Source organism: Drosophila sechellia, chromosome X, assembly GCF_004382195.2.
Source record: "Drosophila sechellia strain sech25 chromosome X, ASM438219v1, whole genome shotgun sequence".
Lineage (NCBI taxonomy): Eukaryota > Metazoa > Arthropoda > Insecta > Diptera > Drosophilidae > Drosophila > Drosophila sechellia.
This window is the reverse complement of record NC_045954.1, coordinates 19,952,092-19,976,990: the sequence shown is the minus strand read 5'-3', so window position 1 is coordinate 19,976,990 and position 24,899 is coordinate 19,952,092. Positions and strand designations below refer to the sequence as shown.

At 53.9% G+C, this 24,899-nt stretch overlaps 3 protein-coding genes across 6 annotated transcripts in view; 1 reads left to right on the top strand and 2 right to left on the bottom strand.

The window, feature by feature from the left end:
* Positions 1 to 9,472, bottom strand: part of LOC6621070 (AF4/FMR2 family member 4) — a 39,379-nt gene extending 29,907 nt beyond the window's left edge. The window contains exons 1-3 of the mRNA XM_032726795.1: positions 9,102 to 9,472; positions 4,714 to 7,897; positions 3,849 to 4,481 (exon numbers count right to left, since the gene is read on the bottom strand). Of these exons, the coding sequence (XP_032582686.1) occupies positions 3,849 to 4,481; positions 4,714 to 7,888 (3,808 nt within the window). The 5' untranslated portion in view covers positions 7,889 to 7,897; positions 9,102 to 9,472. The remainder of the gene's footprint in view (positions 1 to 3,848; positions 4,482 to 4,713; positions 7,898 to 9,101) is intronic.
* A 1,265-nt stretch (positions 9,473 to 10,737) lies between these two features.
* Positions 10,738 to 16,502, top strand: LOC6615068 (thyroid adenoma-associated protein homolog). Of its 3 annotated transcripts, XM_032725990.1 has the most exons (7): positions 10,742 to 10,916; positions 11,001 to 11,178; positions 11,254 to 11,535; positions 11,605 to 12,446; positions 12,510 to 14,761; positions 14,826 to 14,990; positions 15,053 to 16,502. In XM_032725990.1, exons 1-7 carry the CDS (start codon positions 10,808 to 10,810, stop codon positions 16,454 to 16,456), a joined length of 5,232 nt encoding a protein of 1,743 aa, XP_032581881.1. In that variant the 5' UTR covers positions 10,742 to 10,807; the 3' UTR covers positions 16,457 to 16,502. The 3 variants fall into 3 exon arrangements, with proteins under 3 accessions (XP_032581882.1, XP_032581883.1, XP_032581881.1); XM_032725991.1 differs by lacking the exons at positions 12,510 to 14,761; positions 14,826 to 14,990; positions 15,053 to 16,502 and having other exon boundaries at positions 10,738 to 10,916; positions 11,601 to 11,692; XM_032725992.1 differs by lacking the exons at positions 11,605 to 12,446; positions 12,510 to 14,761; positions 14,826 to 14,990; positions 15,053 to 16,502 and having other exon boundaries at positions 10,738 to 10,916; positions 11,001 to 11,183; positions 11,254 to 11,463.
* Positions 16,503 to 16,891: 389 nt separating this feature from the next.
* Positions 16,892 to 24,067, bottom strand: LOC6615067 (nuclear pore complex protein Nup205). Of its 2 annotated transcripts, XM_032725989.1 has the most exons (11): positions 23,945 to 24,067; positions 23,724 to 23,869; positions 23,325 to 23,648; positions 23,155 to 23,256; positions 22,478 to 23,040; positions 21,913 to 22,413; positions 20,289 to 21,843; positions 18,829 to 20,213; positions 17,699 to 18,751; positions 17,471 to 17,628; positions 16,892 to 17,371 (listed from the first exon to the last, which is right to left on the bottom strand). In XM_032725989.1, the coding sequence occupies exons 1-11, from the start codon at positions 23,949 to 23,951 to the stop codon at positions 16,956 to 16,958; spliced, it is 6,210 nt and encodes a 2,069-aa protein (XP_032581880.1). In that variant the 5' UTR covers positions 23,952 to 24,067; the 3' UTR covers positions 16,892 to 16,955. The 2 variants fall into 2 exon arrangements, with proteins under 2 accessions (XP_032581880.1, XP_002039484.2); XM_002039448.2 differs by having other exon boundaries at positions 23,724 to 24,067.
* Between the last annotated feature and the right edge of the window lie 832 nt (positions 24,068 to 24,899).

The window sequence follows — 24,899 nt, the reverse complement described above, 5'->3', positions numbered from 1 at the left end:
TTAAATATTCCTCTTTATTGTACCGTTTATAGTCAATAAAAATTAGAACCAGTTTTAAGAAAAACAACAACTGAATTCAATAATATTTCATCGGGTGACCGTTTTGTCGCCTGCACCAGTGGACTAAGAGTACTTTTCAGATGCTTGGGCTTTAGGTTTTTTAGCTTTTTCTCGCTGCCCGACAACGACTACAGTATATATGTATGTATATATATAATATATATATATATATATATATATATATATGTTTGGGGATGGGTATAAAAAGGGAAAAACCACACACTCGACGAAGGATAGCAGAGGCAAAACAAAATATTGCAGACGCAAAAGCCAGAGAGAGAGAGGACTAAAAAATGATTTTGTTGTTCATAAATCAGTTGCAATTAAAATTAACAGGGGGAAGAATGCGAGGCTTATTAGATTTGTGGTCAGCGGCAATTTAACCGCTCGCAGTCGCAGTTGGCGTGGCAGTCGCCAGTAGCCGGCACGCGAATGCAATTTTTCGTTATTTTTTTGTACTTTTTTTCGGGGTGGGGCGCGATTTACACTTGTGTTGAAATTGCCATTGCATTCTTGCACATAATTGACACACACACAAAAAAAAAAAAAAATTAGGAAAAAAATACGTTTCCCATTTGCACACATACGTATGTATATATGTGTTGTTCTTCTACGCACGCGGGGCATTTGTTTAATAACAATCGAAACAATACCCCCTTGTTATCCTTATTTTTAATACGTTCGTTTGTTGTTCCACAAGTGCCGCATTTATTTATTAACACAATCGCGAACGCGTGTGGCGCACGTTACGTATACGCAATGTGGCTGCTGCATCATGCTGATGACGTACGAACATCAGCGCAAGCATCATCGTTAGCCACGTCATTATCTGCACCATCATTGCCGTCGTCGTTGTTGTTCTGATTTGTTGTTGTTTCGGCCAACAAGAACACGCATAATCGCGAAACACGCGCAGCCCACGTTACGTATACGCAACGTTGCCTGTGACAGCATCTTCATTTCATTTTTCCTGCGTTACCCACGAATTCGAGTGTTTCTGAGGCATCGCCGTCGCAGTCTCAGTCTCTCAGTTGCTCAGTCTCGCACTTTCTCAGTTTCTCAGTTTCTCGGCTTCTCAGTTTCTCAGTCTCCGTTGCCGTCGACGTCTAAATGCGAACTAAAAATTCGAGAAACACGGCGGAACAGGCGGCGGCTGTCCGGTGCGGTCCATTCCGTCCGGGTGGCGGAATAAAAAGGCACAAGGAGAAGCAAGGAGAACCGTCCGAGGAGCCAAAGAAGAGCCGGCACAAAGCGGACGAAACGCGGCCAAAAAGGCAAACGCCAAATCCTTTCTAGCTCTCTCGCTGGCTTGTTATCGCCGCGTTGGTAACAGAGACGCAGCAGCCGAAGAAAGGCGGGTGTTCAGTTCAGTTCAGTTGAGTTCAGTCTAGTTCGGTTCTGGCAGCTTGAGTTGATTTTAAGTCTCTCTCATTCAGCCGCACTCTCTTTCTCTCTCCTTGGCGTACATACAGATGCAGTGTCATTTTGTGTGTGTACAGTGCACTTTAGGGTGAACCTTGGTCGATGGAGATAGCTTTAGGTCATAAACGATGCTATACTATTATAGTGTTGCATTGTCTTTTGCTACCTTTAAAGTTGAGCTTTTAAACAGTTCATTTAAATGAATTGCTATATTACGTGAAATGCTATGTTGTATTATCTCTACCGCTTTATGGCCTACAAACACAATTCAATTCACAATGCGTCAATTCGGGTCCACCCTAGCGTGCACTGCGTTGCGTGTGTGTGCTTGTCCGCACGGATGAACGAACGTCAAATAGAACATGTGCTAACTGTCAGCACAGCGCAAAGTACAAACACTCACGCGGACACGAATGGCGGGCGGTGATGAGGCGGTTGGTGGGCGGGTAAAGGGTCGACGGAGATGGGAGCGGTAATGGAGATGTGAATGGGGATGTGAATGTGAATCTGAATGAAAGCCCCAACCTCCTGACTTTGCGACCCACTACTGGCAACTGGGCGGGTAGCCTACTTAAAGGATGCACCCGACAAAGGCGACGACAGCGACGCCGTGCACAGTGGATAATTAATGAGTTCGGATGGAGGAGTCCGCCTTGGGCGCGAATCAATGGGGCGGAATAAATGAGTTGGCATTGAGCGATCCTGCGAGCGAGCGAGTGAGTGAGTGCGAAACGAATCAATCTTCTCCACATGATTGGTAACCCCATTTGCAATTTAAAATTTGCTCGAATTTCTCCATCAGGGTAATATATGTATGTACAAGAGGGCTAAATCTCAATTTACATCGGATCCTAGTGGCTATAGTAGTGCTATTTACTACATAGTGACAACAAGCGATTCCGATCATATTAGTTAAAATCGATAAGCGAGGTTTTTGGCGCCGAAAGGCGAACAGCCGGAGAGCACGCCCTATTGCAACCCTTTTTCATCTCGCGTGAGAGAAACGCGAAGTAAAAAATATGCTGCCCGCTTTTAGGCGTTTAAGCGCAACTTTTGTAATATGCATTCCGCCCTGCCTATGTGTGCGGCGCATCTGTGTCTGTGCCAGTCGAAAGGTAAATGACATCAATGGAGGTTGGCTGGCTCCTCTCAGTCGCTGCCTGCAGGCTGGCTTGCTTTTTGCTTGCATTTCGTTTCCGTTTGCTGCTTGCCTGCTTACAGTTTCCGACTGCGGCCAGCACTAACACAGACACACACACACATACAAACACACACAAACATAGGGACAAACATGGGCGCGCGCCTAAGTGTATGCAGAGAAAAATATGAAGGCATTATTGATGGGCCTCTGACATTCGCTGGACAAGAAGATGATCCACGTCCTAAAATTCGTAGATCAACAAGATATTTCAGTTTTTATTAATATTTATTTTTATTATAATCAAAAATAAAGTTCTTATAAATCGAAGAATTGGTATAACTGCAACACCAAGTTGAAAAGTTTTTCCCTGTGTAAGCAATACATCAGAAGGTGAAAGATGCGCGAAGGATATAAAGCAGTGGATTTGCGGAAGGAAGCCAAAGGACATCGCCAATCCGCACTCATCTGTGCGCCTATTTAATAACTAATTTCAGCCCCAGATTGCTTTCGCAACCCCAACGAAACTTCCTTCGGCAAAAAAAAGCCAACGAATATTGTGAGCTGCTAACTTTTGCCGGTAAGAACTAGATTTTTCCCCTATTGTTCAGCTTGATTTGAAATCAATAACAATTCTGGAAGCTTCTTGGCTATAACAAATTGAGTTGGGCAACGCAAAGTCTCATCGATTTTTCGACTACAAAGTTGGGGAAATAATTAAAAAGTACCAGCAAAAAGTTTCATATCGATGCAGATGCGTATATGTACTTAATCCAAGCTATAAATTTTAAATTAATTAAACTGAATTTGCGTTACTGGAACCACTGATTTCAGGTAAATAGAAAAATAGAAATTGAAAAATTTTTAATTTTTTTTTATTTCATTCCTCAATATCTATCGATTTCCCAGAAAAATGATGAAATTTCGCATTCACACTAGCGAGTAACGGGTATCTGATAGTCGGCGAACTCGACTATAACATTTATTTATAGCAAAAATATTTTAAATCGAATTATTTATACACAAATTATTGCTAAGTTACTCGAGAGTAAGAAATGAAGGGTATGTGCATAGGTTTCGAAAATGACCAACAGATGTCGCTTATTTCCAAAAACTTTTGTTTGAAAACCTTCCGTTTTGGTTTCCTTAACTCAAACAAACAGCCCAAGGATTCAGTTTACTTAGAAATATATAACATAATAATGTATAATATTAGAAAACCACTTACCACTGGGATCGTGATGCGGTGGCCCAACTCCTGGGCCCGGCTGCTGGTGCTGATGCTGGTGATGGTGGAGCGGACTGGGGGCGCAGAAGGCGCTCGACCCGCCTCCCAAAGTGGGCGGCGGCATGCCGACGCTAGACGGCGGCGGATAGGCGCTGGCGCGGTAGGATGGCGGTGGAGAGCCCACGTCGCAGCGCTCGGGCGGCACGGTCACCGTATTGGGCACGGCCACTGGCACCGGAACAGGTGCACCCGGCGGCGGTCCGTAGTGGCCCTGGGGCGGCGGACCGCCGTAATGATGCGGTGGCGGGGGAGGTCCGCCGTGGTACTCGGCCGCCTGCTGGTAGTGATGTGCGTGGGCCGCGTGCGCGGCATACTGGTGCTGGTGGTGCATGTGCAGCACTCCGCCGCCACCCGGCGCCAGCTGGTGGGCGTGGTAGGCGGCGGCGGCAGCGGCAGCTGCTGCAGCAGCTGCGTACGAGGGCGGCGGCGGTCCGTGGTGATCCGGCAGGGCGTGCTCCGTGTGCAGGCCGAGATCGGGGGCGTGGTACATGCCGGCGCTGAGGTGCTCGCCGGGCAGGAGGACATGTGTTCCCGTCGGCGCTGCATGGACAGGCAGCGGCGGCGAACTGTGGGCTGATGGAGCACAGGGAATATGGGGCATTAGGAGTGGGTACAGATAAAGAAAGGAAATCTAAGGACATGCAATTGATTGAAATATGTGAAGTAATAAATTTAGATATCGGATACTTATCAGCATTTTGAAAGCACAAAGATTGATTTAATAATGTGATAATGTTTTCTACTTGGAATTGAAGATTACTTGCTCGAAAGATTACTTAAAGTATTCCACGTTTGTTGGACTTACCTTCGCTGAGTCCGGAGCTGGCTCCCGGCGGCAGCATGCTGGAGAGGGCGCTGAGCGGCGTGTATGACTTGGGCGGCTCCACGGAGCCGGGGCGCAGGACGCGCTCCTCGGTGACGCTCGACTGGACGCGGTACTGCATCTTGCAGTAGGCCTCCTGGGCGGCGCCGTTGCTGGCGTTGACGTAGACGCCGGTGATGGTGACGTCCGTGTCCTGGACAATGACGACCGACGAGGAGGTGGGCCGGCTGCAATCCTTGGCGTCCTTGGTGCTGGCCGCCGAGTCGCGGTAGCCAGTGGTGGTAATGGTGGTGTCCGTGTTGGTTTCCTTCGTCTCCTTCGAGTACTTGGAGTCGTTGCTCTCCTCGATGATCGAGTGGCTGGACATCTTGCCGACGGTGGAGTCCTTCAGCTCGTTATCCCGCTCCCGCTTGCGCTCGCTCTCCCTTTCGCGTTCCCGCTCGCGCAGGGATTCCTTGGACTCTTTGGGCTCCTTTTTGATGTGGATCACCTCGGTTTTGATAGCTGCCGCAGATGTCACCTTGCTGGTGGTGGTTGGCATGGTGTCCAGCTCGTCGTAGCTCTCGAAACTGCTGCAATCGCTGGCCAAATTCTTGTCCAAGTGACGCTCCACCTCGTAGGTGGCCGCCACAATGGCGCTGGCATTCAGGCTGGCCATGCGCTTTCTGGCCAGGATGCCCTTGTAGTCGCCGATCAGCTCCTCGGTGAAGGCCGTCTTGCGCTTCTTTGGCAGCTGCTTGGGTGGCTTCGGCTTCTCTTTCTCCTTTTCCTTCTCCTTGGCTTCCTCTTCGTCGCTCTCCTCGACCTGGACCGACTTCTTCTTCCGCTTGGCTTCCGTTTCGCTGGGCGCGGCCTTCTTGGGCGGCGCCTTCTTGGGCAGCTTCTTCTTCTTGACTGGGGGCAAGGTCTGTTGGAGCTGCAGTTCCTCGGTCTCGCTGTCGCTGTCGAACTCCCAGTGCTTGCCAACTCCCCTGCCTCCGGGCACGTAGCGCAGTTCCCTACGTGGCTCCGCCTCCTTGGGCGGAGCAATCGGCGCGGCTGGAGGTGCAGCCGATGTGTGCGGCGGACTCACGGATCCCTTGTCCCTGTCCGTGTCCCCGTGACGCGGCGAGTCCTTGTGGTTGTCGTCGTCACTCCCGTCCAGCGTGCGTATGCGCGGCGGCTGCTGCGTCGCCTTGGACAGGCCCAGCTCATGGGCCGTCCGGGATTCGTTCTCGTACAGGCACTGCACCTTGGCCAGCGCGTTGAGCGACGCCATCCGGTGTCGCTTGGGCCCACTGTATGCACTCAGCTTTCGCTCGTCCTCGGAGGAGCTGCTCTCTCCGGAGCTGCCGCTGGGAGGAGGCTCCTTCGCTGCGGCGACCTTTCCCTTGCCCACCGGCTTCTTCTTGCGCCCCGCACTGGATGGCATTGGAGTGGCTATCTTCCGCTTGGCTTGCTTTTTAACCGACGTGGTGGAGGTGGTTGTGGTGGTGCTAGTACTGGTGGTGTGCTTGGCTGCTGGTTCGGACTGCTGTGCGTTGCTTAAGGGATCTACGTCTTTTTCCTTTTCCTTTTCCTTCTCCTTCTCCTTGGACTTTACCTTCACCTCCTTCTCGGACGGTGGCTTCTCCTCCTTGTTGACCAGTGGCTGCTCCTCCTCATCCACCTGAACCTTTGTTTTCTCAGCCTGCCGCTCGAACAGCTTCAGTGGCTTGTTATCCTCATCTGAGAACTCGCGCAGCTCCTTGAGCGACGGCAGCACCATCTTGATCGGTTCCTCGTCCTCCGATCCCGACTTGAAGTCGTATATGTCCTTGGCCCCGCTCCATGAGGCAGCCGGTGCCTTCTGGTTCACCGCCTGTTGCATGCGTCCCTTCGATCCCGCCGATGTCTTCGTGTACTTCACCTTCGGCCGCTGTTTGGGTGCGCCCCCTGGTGGTGGCGGCGGTGGACCGGGTTGCCCCGCCGCAATGGCAGTGGATGAGGGAGTCGAGGTGGGTGTGGGCGTGGGCGTGGGCGTCGGCGTCGGAGTTCTTGTCCGTGTGGCCGTGGGCGTTGGCGTAAGCGTGGGCGTGGCTGTGGGCGTCGGTGTCGCCGTGGGCGTGGCCGAAGGCGTCGGCGTCACCGTGGGCGTACTGACAATCTCTTCCAGGTCCATTTGCACAGATTCCGTATTAGAGTCGGGCAAACGGACAGTGCTCTTCACCAAGTTGGCTTCCTTTTTAGGTTTGCCCATTTTGGCCAGCTTGGATAGCTCCTTTTTCGGCAGCTGCTCTGAATGGGCTGATTTCTTGCCAGGATTCTTTGTCGCTGTATGCTTGGAAGTGGCGGAGCTGGGTGCTGACGTAGCTGCGGAAGTTGTCGTTGCAACTGTCGCCTGTGCTGATGATGGCTCCACCTTGGCCTTCTTGGCCTGCTGCACCGTCTTCTTGGGCACCTTTGAGGCAGGAGACTCCTCTGGAGCGGGAGGCGGCGTGATCTGCTGCTCCGCCTTCGGTTTGTCCTTCTCGAGGACCTTTTCTGCCGGCTTCTCCGCAACCTTTTCTCTAACTGGCTCCGGTGAGGGACGCACTCGCTTTACAGGCGGCATCTTGCCGGGATTCAGGCTGGAAATCACCTTGACCGCCGCTGCGCGCGACTTGGTCTTGACATTCTCCGAAATGGAGGACTTAAGCACGCCGTCGTTGAGCCGCTCCTCGCCGCTGGGCAGCAGGTTGTCGAAGCCGTGGATCTTGATATCCAGGCTTTTAAGCATCTTGTTTATGGCCCGCGCCTTGCCATCCTCGTGTCGTTCCTCCGGCGACAATTTTAGGCTGTTGGAAGCGGATGCAGATGCGGACGCGGCGGTTGTCGAGGATGTGGATGACGTGGAGGTGGAGGTCGTGGGTTTTCCTCCTCCATTTCCAGCATCACCCTCAGTGGCGGCTGTGGACGCGCCCGATGTTCCCGTGGGATCCTTGGCCGGCTTCTTGGCCGCCGAATCTGTCTTGCTGGCTGACTTCTTCTCATCCGCCTCGTCGCCGCCGCCGGATGCCTTCGTCTGTTTCCCGGGCCGCTTCTTGCCCTGCGTCGAGGACGCTGTCGCTGCTGCGGCAGCTGCTGCTGCCGCAGCTGCCGCAGTCGCCGTCGAACGCTGAACACGCTCGGCGGCATTGGAGCGCTTCTTCGAGACCATTTCGTGGGGCTGTGCGGGAAAGAGGAGCGGTAAACGGGGGAGGTTAATGAATGAAGTACAAATTTCGAGAAGAGACCAGGAAACAAGGACCTGCCTCCTACACATTCACTTTCGTTTGTGCTCCCCTTTCTGCTCCGTGGTACATTCAGTTCGGTTCCTTATAATTCCGCTCAAGTGGCCGCACGTGACAAACAATGGGAACGCCAGCTACGAAATGAAAATGGAGGCGGAGTGCAAGTGAATGCATCTCAACTCGAAACTGTCAGTTGGAACATGGAGTACATAGAGTAGCTGTTCTTCTTATTTTCGAATGAAAGAATGAATTGTTTTTTATCGATTTGGATTTATTTACTCGACTTGAAGATAATCGACTGGACTAGGAAGGTTTGAAACTGCTTAATATATTAACTGGAATGCAGAACAGTTTAGCTTTGACCTTTACTAACCTTCAAACTTTGAGGTACATACATATATGCATTTAAGATGTTTGAAAAGCTTTCGATACGCAATTATGCGAGTTAGACAATTTAATCGGCTTAAATCCGACGAAATTTGACATTTTTATTTCAATAAGAATAAGTGTAACGAAATATTTCCAATGAAGCATTTATTAATTTATGTTTAGAAAATGAAAGTTTAAAATCTAGAACTATTGTCCAAAATGCAATTTTAATTACGAAATATTGATAGAATTAATAATGATTACAAAAATAACTATGCATATCATATTGTAATGGGTTAGTACAAAATGTTTCAAAATTTTAATCAAATCAAAATTTATTAATCAATTGTTTTGAAGAAGTAATAAGTGTGCAATTACAAAAAGTATTTATTTAAAATTAAACAACTGTTTTGTTTTACAGGAAGATGAACTCATTAAAATGCATTCTTAAATTTAAATGTTTGCTATTACTTAAAGTTTCCTTTAAATACTACAAATACGCAAATGAAAAGTGCGTAACGGACAAAAGAAAAGGTTAAACATTTTTCATTTATTCAAGAGTGTGGAATTATTTTAAAAACTTGTACCTATGAAAACATTTTAAAAGATCTGTATTTATCTGCATGATCTGCATTACAAGCGAGTGATCACTGTATTCCCACCCACTTCGCCCAGTCTTCCGCCCACTTCCTCTTCCTTTTTCCTTTTCGGTCGCTCTTATTGTTCCGTTTTAGGGGGGGATGCCACCGTTAGAAAGCCAAAGTCACTCACCTCTCGCTCGCACCTTCAGTGGCGCTCGCTTGCCGTCCCGCTCGCTCTCACTGCGCTGTGGCCGCTGGTCCGCTGCAGCTACTGCAACTGCAACAACAACTACAACAACTGCAACTGCTTTGGGAGCCGCAACAACAACAACGGCAGCAAGCACGAGGAGAATGGCCAGCGGAGGGCACGTAAATCCGTGGGCCGCCCATCTGCCGACCTTTAAAGGCGTTTCGCGATGCTTCCTATGCGGTTTGTTGATCTCCTACTTTCGGGCGGGCGCACTGTTATTTATGTTTTTATTTATTTGCGGTTGCTGCTCCACTTTGTGGTGGGATTTATTGTTTTTGCCGATCGCGTTTCACTTCAAACTTGTGCGGCGCCTATTTGCATAGAAGTGTGCGTGTGTGAGTGGGTGGCGGGAGGGGGTGGGGAAAAACATAAACATAAACATTTTATACACATTTCGTCACAAATCGAGAGGCGCACACACGCATACACATACACTCACGGTGTATCAACAAAAAAAAGCCTCTCTCTCGCTCGCTCGCTCGCTCTTACTCGCTCTCTCTCACTCTGGGGCTCCAACACAAAACACACTCACACAGGCGAAAAGGGCCAAGCCAGGTGGATTTCTCCGAATTTTCATAGATGCTTTTCGGGCTTTCGAAAGTTATGTTACATGCTTGTTTTAAGATAAGTTATAAGTTACGGGAAAACGAGGAAAAACACTTTTACGAATCCTCCCCCTTTCACGCACACACACAAATGCACCTTACACCCCACAAATACACACGCACGCACACACACACGTCGAGCGTTTGGCATACGAAAACATGATGCAAACTTTTCCTATTGGAAACCAATTGTGTTTTCCATCTGAATCGGATGGCACCGTGGGCCGAACTACATGCTATTCACACATAAAAGTCGCATCGTACATGGCTCACTCAATAAACAAATCACAGGAAAAAAAATAAATAACCCAACGCACATTAGAGGTGGAACTAGGATCTATTCTCATGCGATACTATCGATAGATGCGTATCAAGTTGTGTTGGTGGTGTGTGTAATAGGCAAGGTGAGCGGATGGCAACTCTGGTCGTGGCGCGTAACTCCGATAGAAGAAAAGGTGGCAGCACAGAATTTATGGGCGCACTTGGTTAGCAAAGGAGCAAGTACTTGCTAAGCGCGAGTGCTTGGCATCACAGAAGTGTAACGTAGTTCCACAAAGTGGAGAAAGGTGGAAGCTGAAACCGTAAGCGATATTACCGTTTGGGAATCGATTCCTTTCGATTCTAAGATCGATTAAGTCGAAATAAATGTCTTGAAATCAATCAATCAGCTTAAAAATCAAAAGGAATTAAGCTTAGATTTGTTGTTATCTAAAAAAATGAAATGTAAATATATTTTATAAGATCAATGTGTTTTTTCATTAATTATTTATAATCCATTGGTACTTAGTGGGTAGTACAAATGTGATTATTCTAATCGAGGAATATTTCAATAAGATTAGATTTGTCACCTTATAAAGATAAAATTTAGCTTAAAGGTAACATAGCATCGACTTCCTAGTAATGTTATCGATTTCTACGCCCATCTAAAAATATCGATTAGATCGATTTTGAAATCGAATTGCTCACAGCTCTAGTGACAACACCAATGTGGCTGATTTAAACCACCTGTTATTTACTATTTATCCCAATCCTGACAGAACCATGAACGATCTGAATCTGCGCGTGGCCGTCTTGAAGTTGTGTGCCCACCCCAAGAGGTTTGCCGAGCTGCGCGACGCCCTTGTGCCACTGCCCAACACGTGGATTGCCGGTCGGTTGAGGGTCACTTAGTGACCACCAGTAAGCTATGTATGAACATGCATGCTGAGGCTCCAATCGCTTTTCCATTTTCCAGCGCCACATGACTTTGTGCTTCAGTTCGCGGCGGCAAAGAGCAGTGCAGAGCAGGTGCAGGTGGTCAAGGATGTCTTCTACGGGGAGCAGGAGCAAGATCTTGGAGATGTAGCCCGCTTCCTGGCGGATCTCCTGCTGGCCAGTCCCCTGAAGCACGCCGTGCGCAACCAGCTGACCAAGTACGGTGAGCCCACGGCGACTCAAGCCACACGATCCAACTCGATGTCCTATAGCCGATGATCAATCCCATTTAGACTCTTCTCGGACAATGCGCTGGCCAAACAGAATGCGACGCCACATCGCAGGCACTCGAAGGAGCACCTGCTGGAGGCTCTGCAGCAGTCGCTCGGCGAAATGGCCAGCAGTCTCGCGGTGATCACGCCGCCTGTCAGCCACGAGCGCACCAACGATGTCTTCGTGTCCGCCAACGCCTGCCTGCAGAACTTTCCCTTTGGACGGGAGGCCCTGGGCAAACAGGTGCATCGCTTTGCGCCGCTGCTGACCAACGCCCTGGAGCGCTACTGGGCGGACATTTGGTGCGTCAATCTAATGTATTTGATAGCCGCGCACAATGCTGACTCCACGATTACCTTGCTTTAAGACAGTGACCCTACGCTGGAACTCTCGCCAACGCGTCGCAACGAGCTCTACCTGTACGTGCAGAATGCGCTGCGGTTCCTGGTTAGTCTGCTGGCCGAGTGGAGCGACCAGTTGCGCCACCACCAGTTGTTCGAGGATCAGCGGTTTCCGGGCACGGCGAATGCGGTGGCCCAAAAGGTGGCTCGCCACGAGGACACTCCCTGGGATGTACGCTCCATTGCCGGCCTGCTGATCGGTCACCTGGCTCGGTTTTCCGGAACATTCAAGGCGTACGTCGAAGACTGCTCGAGGCCAAAGGCAGAGCAGGACGTTCCCGTACAGATGGCCGCCCTGCTCGTCCTGCGGCCCGTCGATTATGCGGAAAACGCTGCACGAGCACTGGCCATTCTGAAGACGATCGTGGCCGTCAGCGAGCAGAAGAGCACCGTGACCAATCTGCTTGTCTTCCTTTCCAAGCACCTGTTCATTTACTCCAAATCGCTGGGCGAGATGCACGCCCATCTTCCTGACGACCAGAAGTTGCTATACCAACGGATCTTGGCGCAGCTGCAGGTGTTCGCCCTGCAGAACATCTCCAGTGACACGGACTCCGTGCGCCACATGAGCAGCGCCCTGCTGCACCAGGTGCTGCAGCACGCCCAGGCCGCCGGCCAGGAGGAGCTCTTCCAAGTCGTCTACCGCCAGTTTGAAAATCGTGCTGCATACCTTAATGCCAGTTGCATGGCACTGGAGCAGCTGGTTGCGGTGGCCGGAGTAAGCAAGTCCATCGAGAACTGCCCTTCGCTGTTCGGAGCCATATTCCCGCGCCATCTGGGCTGTGAGGATTGTGTGGATGCCCTGTTCAAAGGCAAGTATCCTTCAATCGATGCAGCTTTGAACCCTTTACTTATTCCTTTTGTTCCCCTGTTAGCCATGATGGTATCGGCCCACAAGACAGAGCCCTTCGCCGAGTGGCAGAGCCGGTGGTTCGGTCAGCTTTTGGCGGCGATCCGCGTGCCGGAGAAGCGCCGCCAGGTCATTGAGGAGCTGATCGCACAGGCCGTACAGCTGGAGCCAACGAGACTAGCGCAAGTGCTCCTGCCGGACGCCCGGCTACCGCTTAGCTGCAAGCTGGCGGCAATTCTGGGCGTGAGGCAACTCAGCGCCAGGCGGCAGAACCTGTTGCGCGGCATGAAAGAGGAGGTAGAACAGGCCCTCATCGGACTGGACGACCACACGCGCCTACTGGCGCTGCGATTCTTGGTGGAGACGCCGCGTCCCAGCGAACTTTTAAATGCCGACCAAATGGGCGCCATTGAACTTTATGTGCGGCACAATGCTAACAATCCCAGCGCCCACCTGCGGCAGCTAGGCTACGGACTGCTGCAGAAGGCGCTCAAGAGGGTCCACTTCGGCCTGGTCGAGTACCGGAAAAGCCGCACGCCGGCGTCGCAGGAGGTGCTCCAGTTCCTAATACGGCTCATCCGTGCTCTCGCGCAGAATCTGTTTCCCTCGGCGAACTACGGACGACGCTGGCTGTCGCTGCGCTTACTGCGCGATTGCCTGGAGTTAAGCGAGATGGTGGGCATAACGTTCAGCGAGTTGGGAATAGAGCTGCCCACAGAGGCGCTGATGGCCTGCTTGGGCGACAGCTACGAGCACAACAAAGTGCTGGCCGCTCAGCTGCTGGAGCGGTTTCAATCCCATTCCCTCTTCAAGCCGGATGAGATGATCGAGCTGCTGCTCTCGCTCAGGCCATCGGACTCCGCCACCGGAGCCTTCCAGCTGCAGGTCTACTGCAAAGCCAGTCAAGTGCAAAGCGAGCTGCCCACCCCAGCGCACGGTGGCACAATCCACGAGCCGCTCACCTTCAGGGCACTGCAGTGGTGCCTGCAGCACCTGAGGGAAGGCCTGCGCCTCGCCCAGCTTGATCTTGGCGAGGCGGCCAAGCTGAACCCTTTGTATGGCCTGCTTTTTGCCAGCCGGCATCTGCTGCAGCAACTCAAACTCAGGGAACTGGCGAAAGAGCCTGAGTGGAGGCAGTACATAGACGAGCTGGTGACCATGTGCCTGGCAGTCAGCAGCGTGGTGCTGCCTGTGGTCAGCAGCGCTTCCCCCGAAGGCCACCTGCCCGAAACCTGCGACCAGGAGACGGATCAGCCGCTGACCAACGTGCTCGACCGTCAGTTGAGCCGCGCGGAACTGCTGCAGGTGCGCACAACGCCCCAGATGATACTGCTGTGCGCTTGGCGCAGCAGCAAGGAGGTGTGCCTCATCCTGGGCGAACTTGTCCAGCGCGCGGCGCTGGAGGAGGAGGAGGAGGAGCAGCAGCAGCGCCGCCAGGGCGACTTCCTGCTCAGCCGTGCTCAGCTGGAGGCCATCGGGGAGCACTTCCTGCAACTGCTGGCCGAGACGAAGCACCGCGGCGCCTTCGAGCAGGCCTACGTGGGATTCACGATGCTGTGCCGCCGCTTCTGGCACAGCGAGTCGGTGCGCCTCAACCAGCTGCCCGGCCAGTGGGTCGACGAGGCCATGGCGATGGTCAGCGGGCAGGAGGAGTGGGCTGGCAAGGGTGCCCGCCTGTGCGCCACGCGCCGCAGTGCGGGCATGCCCTTCATGCTGCAGGCGCTGGTCTGCACGGAGCTCAAGCTGGGCACCCATGCCACCCTCTATCGCTGCATGCACCGCCTGCTCGAGGTGTGTGAGCGCCGGACAGCCGGAGCCGCTGGTATCACCGCCCGCAGCCACGCCCTCAACATCATGCGCGCCCTCTTCCGCAGCAGCGAACTGGCCGAGCTGGTCACCGAGTTCATGGCCCGCGGCATCCAGTGCGCCCTCGACGGACTGCTGCTCGCGGAGGAGTGGGCGGAGCGCAATAGCGCCACTCTGCTGCTCGCCGCCCTCATCGTTCGCGTCTTTGGCGTGGAGCGCGCCCGCCTGGAGACCGGTGAGCTGCACGTGCGCAACCGCATGACGGGACGCATCTTCTTCACGCGCTATCCGCAGCTCTTCGACTACTTCCACGCCGCCCTGCAGCGCGAGTCGGAGCAGATGGACACCGCCGACAGGGGCAGCGAGAACGCGAGCGGGAAGCGGCGGCAGGCGGTCCAGCTGGAGGCCATGCTGCTGATGCTCAGCCGGCTGTATCCGTCCTCGCTGGAGGGCGCGGAGTCAACCTTAAATGTAGGTGGATCGGGCACTACCTTCTTCTTTTCTGTTACAAATATGATTTATTAATTTCCCACAGCTCAGCGAGTTTGTGCCCTTCCTGATTAGGATCTGCCACTCCCACGATCTGATGACACGTGAAATGGCTGCCCTGGTGGTGGCCAACTTTGTCACCCAGGAACAAGCGCTGGCCGAGATCAGGCGCATCGTCGTGGAGCTTAAGGCACTGCAGCTACGGCTAAAGGTGAGTTCGCATCCTGCTATTACTCGGAATCCTCTCAAGAGCTTCAGCTCCTCTTCCTTCAGAACCCCGGGGCAGCGACCAAGCTAAACACCAATGTCCTGCACGGCCAGTTGCTTCTGCTGCTGCATCTACACCGTTTGGTTCGCTGGACGCGTCCTTCGTTGACCAGAATGCAGCTACACACCCTCGCCGAACTGGCAGCTCCGCTCCTCCAGCACGACGCGTGTGCATTCAGTGCGCTGGTGGAGGTGATGGTGGCTGCCATGGAGGATGCCGTGGAGCCCGGCTTGCTGGACTTCCAGTTGCTGGAGCAGATTAGCGCCGTTTATCTGCTGGATCACAAGGAGGTCCAAAGCCGTTGCCGGCAGCTGGGTATCTCCAACCGCTTCCATCAGATCTTTGGACTCCATCTGCACCGGCTACGCGGCATTTCCCAGGGAATAGTGCTGCACATCGTCGAGGATCTGGCCGAACCCATCTGGGCTCTGGACGAGCTGAAGGTGGAGCTGTGGCTGTACATTCTTCTACAGAGATCCCGAAGCGAGCAGCATTCGCTGGTCAGCGAGCAGGATATCGAGCACTTTGAATTTTCACGCGACATTCGCCGATATTTCGAGACCCTTAGTCGGGAGCAGCGGGAGGAGGTGGGCCAGGAACTGTATGAATCGCCGGCTGTTCGTTCGAGCGTTCTGCACATGACCAAAAGCTCAAAGAATAGCTGTTGGAGCCTTCAGCTGGCCGGTCGTCTGGCCGCCTTGCAACCCCTGCTCCGGGATCCGGGACTGGAACTGAATCAGCTAGTCCAGCGCTGCTCAGAGGAGCACTCCATCCACCAGGAGGCGGGCTTGCTGCTCGGCCTGCGCAGACTGATCGGCGAAAGCAAGATCCTGGAGCGAAAGCACTGGCTGCCCGTACTGCACTACGCGCAGCGACTTGTGCATCCTGGCCAACCGGTCTACCTTCGCCACCAGGCTGCCGAGCTGTGCGATTTGCTGGCTCGCAATCACCTGCGGGATCAACTGGGTGCGGGTACCACAGACGTGGACATTGAGTTGGTGGGACGCTTTACTGGACTGGTGCTGCTCCTGCTGCACGACGACGCGGAGTGGGTGCGTCATCGGGCTGTCCAGCTGGTGTGCTGCGCTGGACTGCGGAGGAGGAGTGCGGCTGAACAGGAGCAAGAGCAGGCTGCCAGGGCGCCACTCATCCTGCCCAGTGCCTTGACCCCAGACTTCTTGGACACCATGATCTGTGAGCTGAACCTCGATGACTTCAACATGGTACAGCGCCTGGTTGACATCATCGCTGAGCCCTTCACTTCCACCGATGCAATGGAGCTGTTCGACAAGCAGGAGAACAACCATTACTGCGAGAGGAACCACGTTTTGACCGAGCTATGGGACGCTCGTGGACGTGCACATCCACGTGCAAGAACACCAACACTAAACGGGGTATCAAATAAGTGACGATCGCACATTTAATACATATGCATGTACAAAAGTTTTTAAATCAGCCAAATGTTTTACTTTTATTGGGTATTTGATAGTCGATCATTTTCTATTGTTGTATTTTGACAAATTTTGTGAAGTAGTGTTGGACACACACACACACACTCTCCTGAGTCCGTTATTTGCCTGTGTAATGGGTATCTGATTATCGATCATTTTCAGTTTTGGAGTTATGTGGATGTGTAGACTGGCAATTCGTGTTGTATTGGGCGTTTACTTAAGATCTCTCCATGCGAACTGATACAAAGTCCTGCGTCTGCGTTAATGGGTATCTGATAATTGCATTCTATTGCTATATTTTGTAGTGAGTGATGAATTAGAGGGAGACAGACTACAAAACTAGCGGGTAAGGAGGAACAAACCCCGATGCGTGTGCACTAGAAACAACAGCCATTCGCTTTAGAAAATTAACACCTTTTATTGAAATATAAAACTAAACATATCGCTTGGTCGGCGCCTACGAATCGAAGCTGGAGGTGACGTCGTTGGCAGTGATGGGGGCGAACTGGACGAGCGACTTAATGCGGCGGAGGAGCGAGGCGTTGAAGCCTTTGCACTTGATCGAGTATTCCTCGCTGGCGGTGATTAGCTGCGTGCAGAAGGTCTCGTTGAATGTGGAGATGAGGAGCTGCTTGAGCTGCAGGATCTCATCCTGCGAGGCGTTCAGCACGGACACGTCGTTGCCGTCGTCGTCCATATTGCTCTCGTTGATGGTGTTCCTGTTTTCGTTGGCGTAGTCGATGGTGTTGCGCATATAGAAGTCCAGATGGATCCACAGCAGATACAGGTTCTGCTCGGCTATGAAGACGGACTGCCTCAGTTCGCTGTGCTTCTCGTTGTACCGCTGGCTCAGTTCGATGTAGCTTTGTTTACCTGTTGGTCGGTCCAAATGGATACAACCCCAAAAGGATCAGCCAAGTATCGAATGCATCAATGCAAAATGCTAAGATGATAAAAGCAAGGAGAACTTACCGTTGGGCCCAAAGCTGATGTTGGGCAGGGAGGCGCGTTGCTGGAGGAGATTGTCGGCGATCGACTTCTGCGAGAGGTAGTGGCCGATGGAGCCCTTCAGCTGGTTGAGGATGGTGTGCAGGATGGCCGTCAGCTTTTTGCTGGCTATTTTGCCAGTGCTTCAAGGAGGATTAAATAGATGACATTAATCGATGGCTATACAATTAAGAATGCTGGGCGATGACTTACAGCAGCGTCACATCATTGATCACGGTGGTCAGCAAGTATTTGGAGGTCATGCTCTTCTTCGAGTGGCTGGTGACCACGTTGCGGCAGTAGAGCGACACGTTGGCTGCTATGTCCAGGAAATACTTGACACGTAGCCTCTTCGCGTCCTCAGTGGGGTTGGTCTGCTGATCCTGATCCTGCTGCAGCATGCGCCGAATGGTGGGCTCGCTTACGCAGAAGCGTCCGAACACCACGATCATCAGCTGCTGCACGCGGCCCAGGCGATTGCGCAGCTGCAGCTTCACGCTGTCCTCCAGCACGGTCAAATCGTGCTTGGAGGCGCGGGCAAACAGACTGCTGATGACCGCCACCTGCTCCAAGTGGCCGAGGTCCATATACGGCGTGGCCGAGCGCAACATGGCCTCGACCATGTCGATGTGGGCGAACAGGAAGTTGAGCACCTGCAGGGCGGCGGAGTTGTTGAGCGGGCCCAGCGAGTTGATAATGGCATCGCAGAGGCTCAGTGCCGGCAGGAGGATCGACCGGAAGCGCTCATCGATGGACGGGAGGAAGTTCTGCGGCTCGTTACGATTCAGCTCGCTGGACTTCACGTCGGGCTGCAGGTCGTAGACCTTCATATTCGACAGCACACCCAGCGCCTGCTCGGCGAGGAGGAGCCGGGCTCCCACATTGCTGTTTGCCATGCGCGTGAGGAAGGCCATGCGCGACTCGTAGACGTAGAGCGGCCTCAGGTTTTCCGGCACGGGCTGCAGAACCGCGCACAGCGCCGGACTGGACTGGTCCAGGCTTTCCAGTATGTGCTTGAGGTAGCCCCGCGACGCCACAAAGTCGCACAGCGTGCTCACCGCCTGCAGCTCGGAGATCATGTCCAAGCAGGCCAGCGCCAGCATGCGGCACACATCGTGGCCGGTCACCGCGTCGTGGCAGATGGTGTCGATCAGCTTCTCGCCGAACGCGCCAATCACTTCCGCCGCCATGGCCTTCAGACGCAGACGGTCGCCGCGCCGCTGCTCCGTGCTGTTGGTACGTGCGCTCTCCTGGCGCGAAATCAACCTGCAATGAAATAGAACGGACGCTACAACTGCCTGCTGCTGCTGCTTTGGGGGATCGGTTGAAGAGGATGCACTTACGTCTCCTGGTACTCCAGTTGCTCGTCGGTGCGCAGTCGCTTCCCAATCCGCAGGCAATTCAGCAGGGCACTGTACAGATTGATGCGCAGCTGCTGCGACTTCACCTCGCTGATCATGATCCACTGGACGATGTTCTTGACGATGAAGCGCAGATTGCTGCTGTTGCCACCGGAACCGATATCCCGTCCACCTCCACTGCCGCCATCCGCACACTGGCCGATTGGCCTCTGGCCCAGACCCAATTTGGAGACCTGCGAATCGTTGCCGATGCCGATGCCGTTGCCATTGGTGAGCGACTCCTCGGCGGCCAGATCCTCTGGGCTCTGGTCCTCGGCCTGGTAGCAGCAGAAGCGCAGATTGGCAAGCAGCAGCAGCACCGTCTCGCTCACCTTTACGGAAATCTCGATGATGGGCTGTATGGGCTGCACCTTGATGAGGACCTTCTCGACGATGTCGATTATGTGCTCGCGACGCTGCGTCGCCGGAAGCACGCCCTCGGGCATGTTGCTGAAGAGCACCTGCACCAGTTGACCCCACGCTGACATGAAGGCTAGCGTGGCGCAGCGCTGCGTCCGCACGCGATTTATGTTGACGGCGTGGTTGAGCAGCAGCATGATTTCCGTGGAGATGGCCTTCCGCTGGCCGCTGGCAATGATGCTCTGCACCATGTTCAGCTCGTCTGTGAGAGTGTAGTACAGTTTGCGCACGTTGATCAAGTTGGCCCTGGAATTGGCGCCAGCTTCGGCGGATGCCTCGCACTCGCGCAGCAGTTGGGTGACCAGATGCGAGTCGAAGAACTCCAGCTGCGGCTGGATCAACGCGCCCGCCTCCAGGACGAGGATATCTAGCATTCGGATGACGTGCAGTCCCTGCGATGTCTCCTGCAGCAGCGATGGCTGCAGGGATTTGACCCCAGTACTTGGAGCTCCGAGAGGCGCCGAACCAGCCCCAGATCCCACGCCACTTATCGATCCACCGGGCGGTAGGGCATCCATGGCGAGGAACGATGACGACGTCTGTGTAATCAGGCTGTGGCCCAACTCCATCGACATGCCATGGGATGAGCGCTCCATGGCGTTTCCCATTAGCAAAATGTCGCACAGCTGGTTGAAGCGCGTCATCTGGCCATGTTTGGCCGCCAGTTTGACATCGATGGAGACGCAGTTGAGCAGGTGGCCCATGGCGTGCAGCACGTGATCCTCGCGATGCTGACGAAAGGGCAGCGAGCGAAGGTGACGCATCAGGAAGTCGCTGCAGGTCAGCCGGAAGTAGCGCAGTATCGTCTCCGTGGTGCGGCGATTGGCGCATAGACCATGGAACAGATGGTAAATGCGCTCCACGATTCTCGCCGTGTGCTCGCAGTACTTATCGCCGTGACGCTGTTTCTGCAATATCAGAGATCGATTTGATCGGTAAGAGTTAGTTAGTTAAAAAAATGGCCAAAAAGGCGTTGAACTCACATCCAGGTACTTTTCCAGCAACAGCACTACGGAGTTCACGCACGAGCTTTGCATCTCGATGCCCAGGTGTTGCCGCCCGTTGGCCATGAATTCGCGCAGCACGTCCACGCCGAGCAGGAAGTACACAAAGTTGGGCAACTGCTGGCTAAGATTCATCTCGAACAGCTTGATAATGGCCTCCTTCAGTTGCAGCTCGATGCTGGCCGGTTTGCTCTCCAGCGCGCCCTCCCCCGCCTGCAGCTCCAGTGGCGATTCCAAAGTTGTACATTCGCGTTCCCCGCTCACCTCTCCCTCATTGTCCAGCTCATCGCTGAAGCCCAGATAGGGAACGTGATTGTTGAGGGCCAGTTGGTCCAACAACTCGTCGTCGTGCCTGCCCGCGCACACCTCCATTTCCAGGCACTCGACGAAACCCTGACGGATCTCGAGCTTCTCATTGCTGCCCTGGCCGTACATGCTGAGTATCTGGGTGGAGACATTCGGCAGCTGGGTGACCGAAGCCAGAATCTTAATGGCGGCCAGGGCGTGGCGCGGCAGCCAGCTATTATAGGTCACATACTTGATGATGTTCAGCACGTGATCGGGGTTGCGGCTGCGTGGATTCAGATCCAGGAGCATGCGGTTCAGGCCCATCAGCAAAATGGGGCAGTTGGCCGTCGAGTGGGCCTCAAAGAAGGCGTTCTGCTTCGCCAGCGCGGCTTCCAGGATCAGCAGTGCGTACAGGGAGCACTCCTCGAGTAGCTCCTTGCCCTGGAAGCGGTTGTAGTCGTCCAGCCGCTCACGCACATCCTCCACAATGGACAGCAGCAGCTGCAACATTTCGGACTTCAGCTGCAGCTGCAACATGACGTGGAAGCCCGGATAGGGAGGTTCGTCGGGTTTCTCCAGAAAGTCCATTGCGCACGGCCGGTAGGTGGCCAGTAGGTAGTAGAGCAGTTTCAGGCACAGGGCGCCAACCTGCCACTTCTCGGAGGGCACCTTGTACGAGCGATTGTAAAACTTGAGCAGCACCGAATTGATCATGGACTTGAGATAGCCTTCGTAGGCCGGTGTCCGCTGCCCCCCGCTAAAACTCTTCGGCAGGTTGGTGGTCATCAGTGTGTAGAGCAGCTGCAGGATGCCGCGCGACAGGTCGTACTGCTCCGAACGGCTCTCGATTTGTTCCATCTCCTGCAACAAACTACACTGGCCGCCATAGCTTCTAGGCACGGGCGCAGTGGGTATGATCTGCGAGGCCTCCAGGTGGAACCAGATGACGCGCGCCGTCTCCTTCGATTTGGCCAGGGCAGCCAGCGTCTGCAGAATCTCCGCCTTGAGCAGCAGCGGCGTGGCGCACGCTACCAGGCCCAGGAGCACCTGCGGCGTCTGCCAATTGGGATGCTCGCAGATCATGATGCGCGAGACCTCGTCGTGCTCCGCCACCGCCTGTATGATGCCCATTACGGCCATCAGGTGCTCCGCCTCTCGCTGCGTAATGGCCTTTGGCGTCGATCGGGTGCGGTAGAAGGTCTCGCCGCTCATGCCGATGTTGGTGTGGAAGTCGTTGCGCATCGAACTAGAAATAGAAGCATGATCGCACTAGAGTTCTCCAGAGATCTTCAATGCCAGATTGAGCCACACTTACTTGTAGTAGTTGCCCAGGGTCGTGAAGAAGTGATCCCAGCTAACCGCATACTGGCCGCCGGTGGCTATCTGGTGCACCCTAAGCATGTTGAAGGCGCAGCGGGCCGAGAAATCGGTGCGTGTGAGTCCGGATATCATCTTGAGGTAGGACTTGAACAGCGTCTGTGGCAGCAGCTCGCTGGCCAAGCTAACGAACTTGAACAGGGACACCGAGCGCGAGGTGTTCTTGTATGCCGTGCAGTTGGTGGGTTCGCCGGGGCCCCAGTACTCGTCGCACAGCCTGATGGTGACGCGCGGATCGCCGTGCATCTTGGCCACGCACAGCATGAGCAGCTCGAAGTTGGTGTCCAAGTTGGGCGGCGGCTCTAGACCCTCGTTCAGGAAGCTGATGATCGTGTGTGACGACTCGTCTGCCCGGCCGCGCAGCTCCGTCACCTTGGAGTTCATGAAGTCGATGAAGTCCGTGATGAGCAGATGGACGCGGCGGTAGAAGAACTCCGAGCTGCCAGCACAAATCATGATTAGCTTGCCAATCGGCCATTGGCACTCGAGCAGGCAGTACTCACCTATAGACCATATCCTTTTCGAGCAGCAAGCTGTGCAAGAAGACGAATACCTGCGCTCCCAGTGCCTCATCGATGAGCATCTCATCGCGATTGATGGTCGAGATGGTGGTGGCCTGGAGCTGAGCAGGCGCATGCCGCAGGCTGGCCAGCGTGAGTCCGAAGCTGTAGGCAATGATGGCATTGAGGCGCGGTGGTTGCCAGCTGCCCTGCGCGTACAGCTCCTCCAGGAAGCACTCGGCGAACTTGTGATCGCTGAAGATAGGAAGGCGGTCGGTGTGCTCATTCATGTCCTCGGCGACCAGCAGAATGGAGGTATCGTACGAATACAGCAGAGCCATCAGCATGATCAGGGTCACGTCGTCCATGATGCCGCCCGCGTCGTGGTTCCTCCGGCTGGCCAACTGGCGCAGCAGCCGAATGGCAATGTGTCGCGGCAGGCCGCGCTGCGCCGACCAATGGAACAGGGCCATTGCCAATGCCTGTTGAATGTCCTCGTACAGGCCCAGCACCTGGTTCTGGTGCTTCTTGGAGCCGAACGCGCGGTTTGTGGTCAGCATAGCGAACTGCGAACGTTGGACAACAAATGAATTAGTACTTGAGAAGAAAGGTATGCAATTAAAGGGCGAATGCTTCTCAGCAGAAAGAATTGCATTTCGAAGGCCCTCATACAAACCCACCTCTTTGTCAACATCCATCTCATCGAGCAGCTCCAGCAGGCGTCCCAGTATGTTGGAGCCGTCGACAAGGCTCTCGGCATAGTTGGTGACCAGTCCGGTGATCTGCGTGCGTGGAAATAATCAGGGTCAGTGAAACCCCCTCCTTCAGCCGCACTGATCTCGAAACTCACCTCCTTGGGCAGCTCGGTGTTCCAGGAGACGCCGCTAACCACCTGGAACATGTCGCGAAGGGTGCAGCTAATGGCCTTTCGTCCGTCGTAGTAGAGCAGCACAGCGACAAGGCCTCTGGACAGGCCGGGATGATGCTTCTGCTGGCGCTGTGCGGTGCACAGCAGCTCCACGGCGAACACCTCGTCCAGGTCGAACATGTCGGACAGAATGACCGCCTCGTCAGCCAGGTCCTGTGATATCATTACCTTTCGCGAATGCCCCTGGAGCGGGACGCCCTCGTTCAGGGCGTTCCTCAGTAGATTGCGGCTCTTCTCGCTCCTCGCCTGCCGCCATTTCCATATGATTACCAATGATTAGTTAAGTCTACGATCTGCAAGCACTAGTCTTGCTGTACCCACCGGATTGCGCAGCAAGTTGGTGAAGTTGGGCTTGTACTTCTTGAGGCACTGCTCCAGGTCCGCGGTGAAGCCACTGCCATTGGACACCGACGCCTGAAAAACGCTGTACAGATGCTTGTACGGCGTCCACATGTCCTCGGTTATACCTGTGGACGCATGGGTGGCATTAGTGGTTTGGCGTTCCACGCACATCATCATCTGCCCGCTGGCCCGGCACTCACCGTCCATTTCACTTGGTTGCGCTTGCAGTTCTTGCTAATTCGCAGCTATTCACTATAAAACGCGGCAAGTTTGCTTCGCTTGCGAGAAGGCGCCGGTTGCCAGGGCTGGGTGTTGCAAATACTGGAGATTGCACAGATGTTCACCACCGTACGAACTCACCACGCTCATGCCGCTGCGGTGCCTGTGCCCGCTAACTGCGGTTGCTGCGCTGGCTAAACGGTTGACTCGAACCAAGTCAATCGGAAAATCGATGCTTATCGAACGATAATCGAGGCGCTGCATCGGTGCGTTGGCGCACCACTAACTAACACAACTTCAGTGCGGCGCGGGCGGGGCGTTTTCGTGAAAATCTACGCACGGACTTTTCGTAGTTACCCGATAGTAGCATCCATTTGTTTTGTTCCGATTCGCGTTTTTTTTTTCTGTTCTCCGCCACTCTGTTTGGCCAGCGAACGCACTGCCCACCAAGTGGTGTCCTGTTCGCATTGTGAGTGAATAACCGATGGCCGCGGGCAGGCTGAACTGCACCATAGTGGGATGCTGGTTCTGGCTGTCGATGCAAGTGGATGTAGAAGTGCAAATGCAAATGCAATCGGCGCAGGGCGGCTGCTATAAATGCCAAACGGGATTCTAACTGCCAAAGCCACTGCAATTGGAAGGAAAATTCAAATTTCATTGGGAATCATACGAATTGGAATTGAATTTGTAACTTTAGTTGGAGTTCAGAGTACTTGGTACTGGGTGTGCGAGAGCGACAGAGAGGAAGAGAGGCAGTGCAAGTGTGTGGGGGTAGCAGTCACAGGCACACGCACATACTCACAACTCCAGTGCATAAAACTCCAAACTGCGTTCGCCTCTCTCTTTTCGTTTCGTTTGCTCTCTCCCCTACGTTCGCCCACGCAACGCCTGGCGAGCGAGAGAGAGCGGTATAGAAGACCAAGGGAGCCAGAGCGA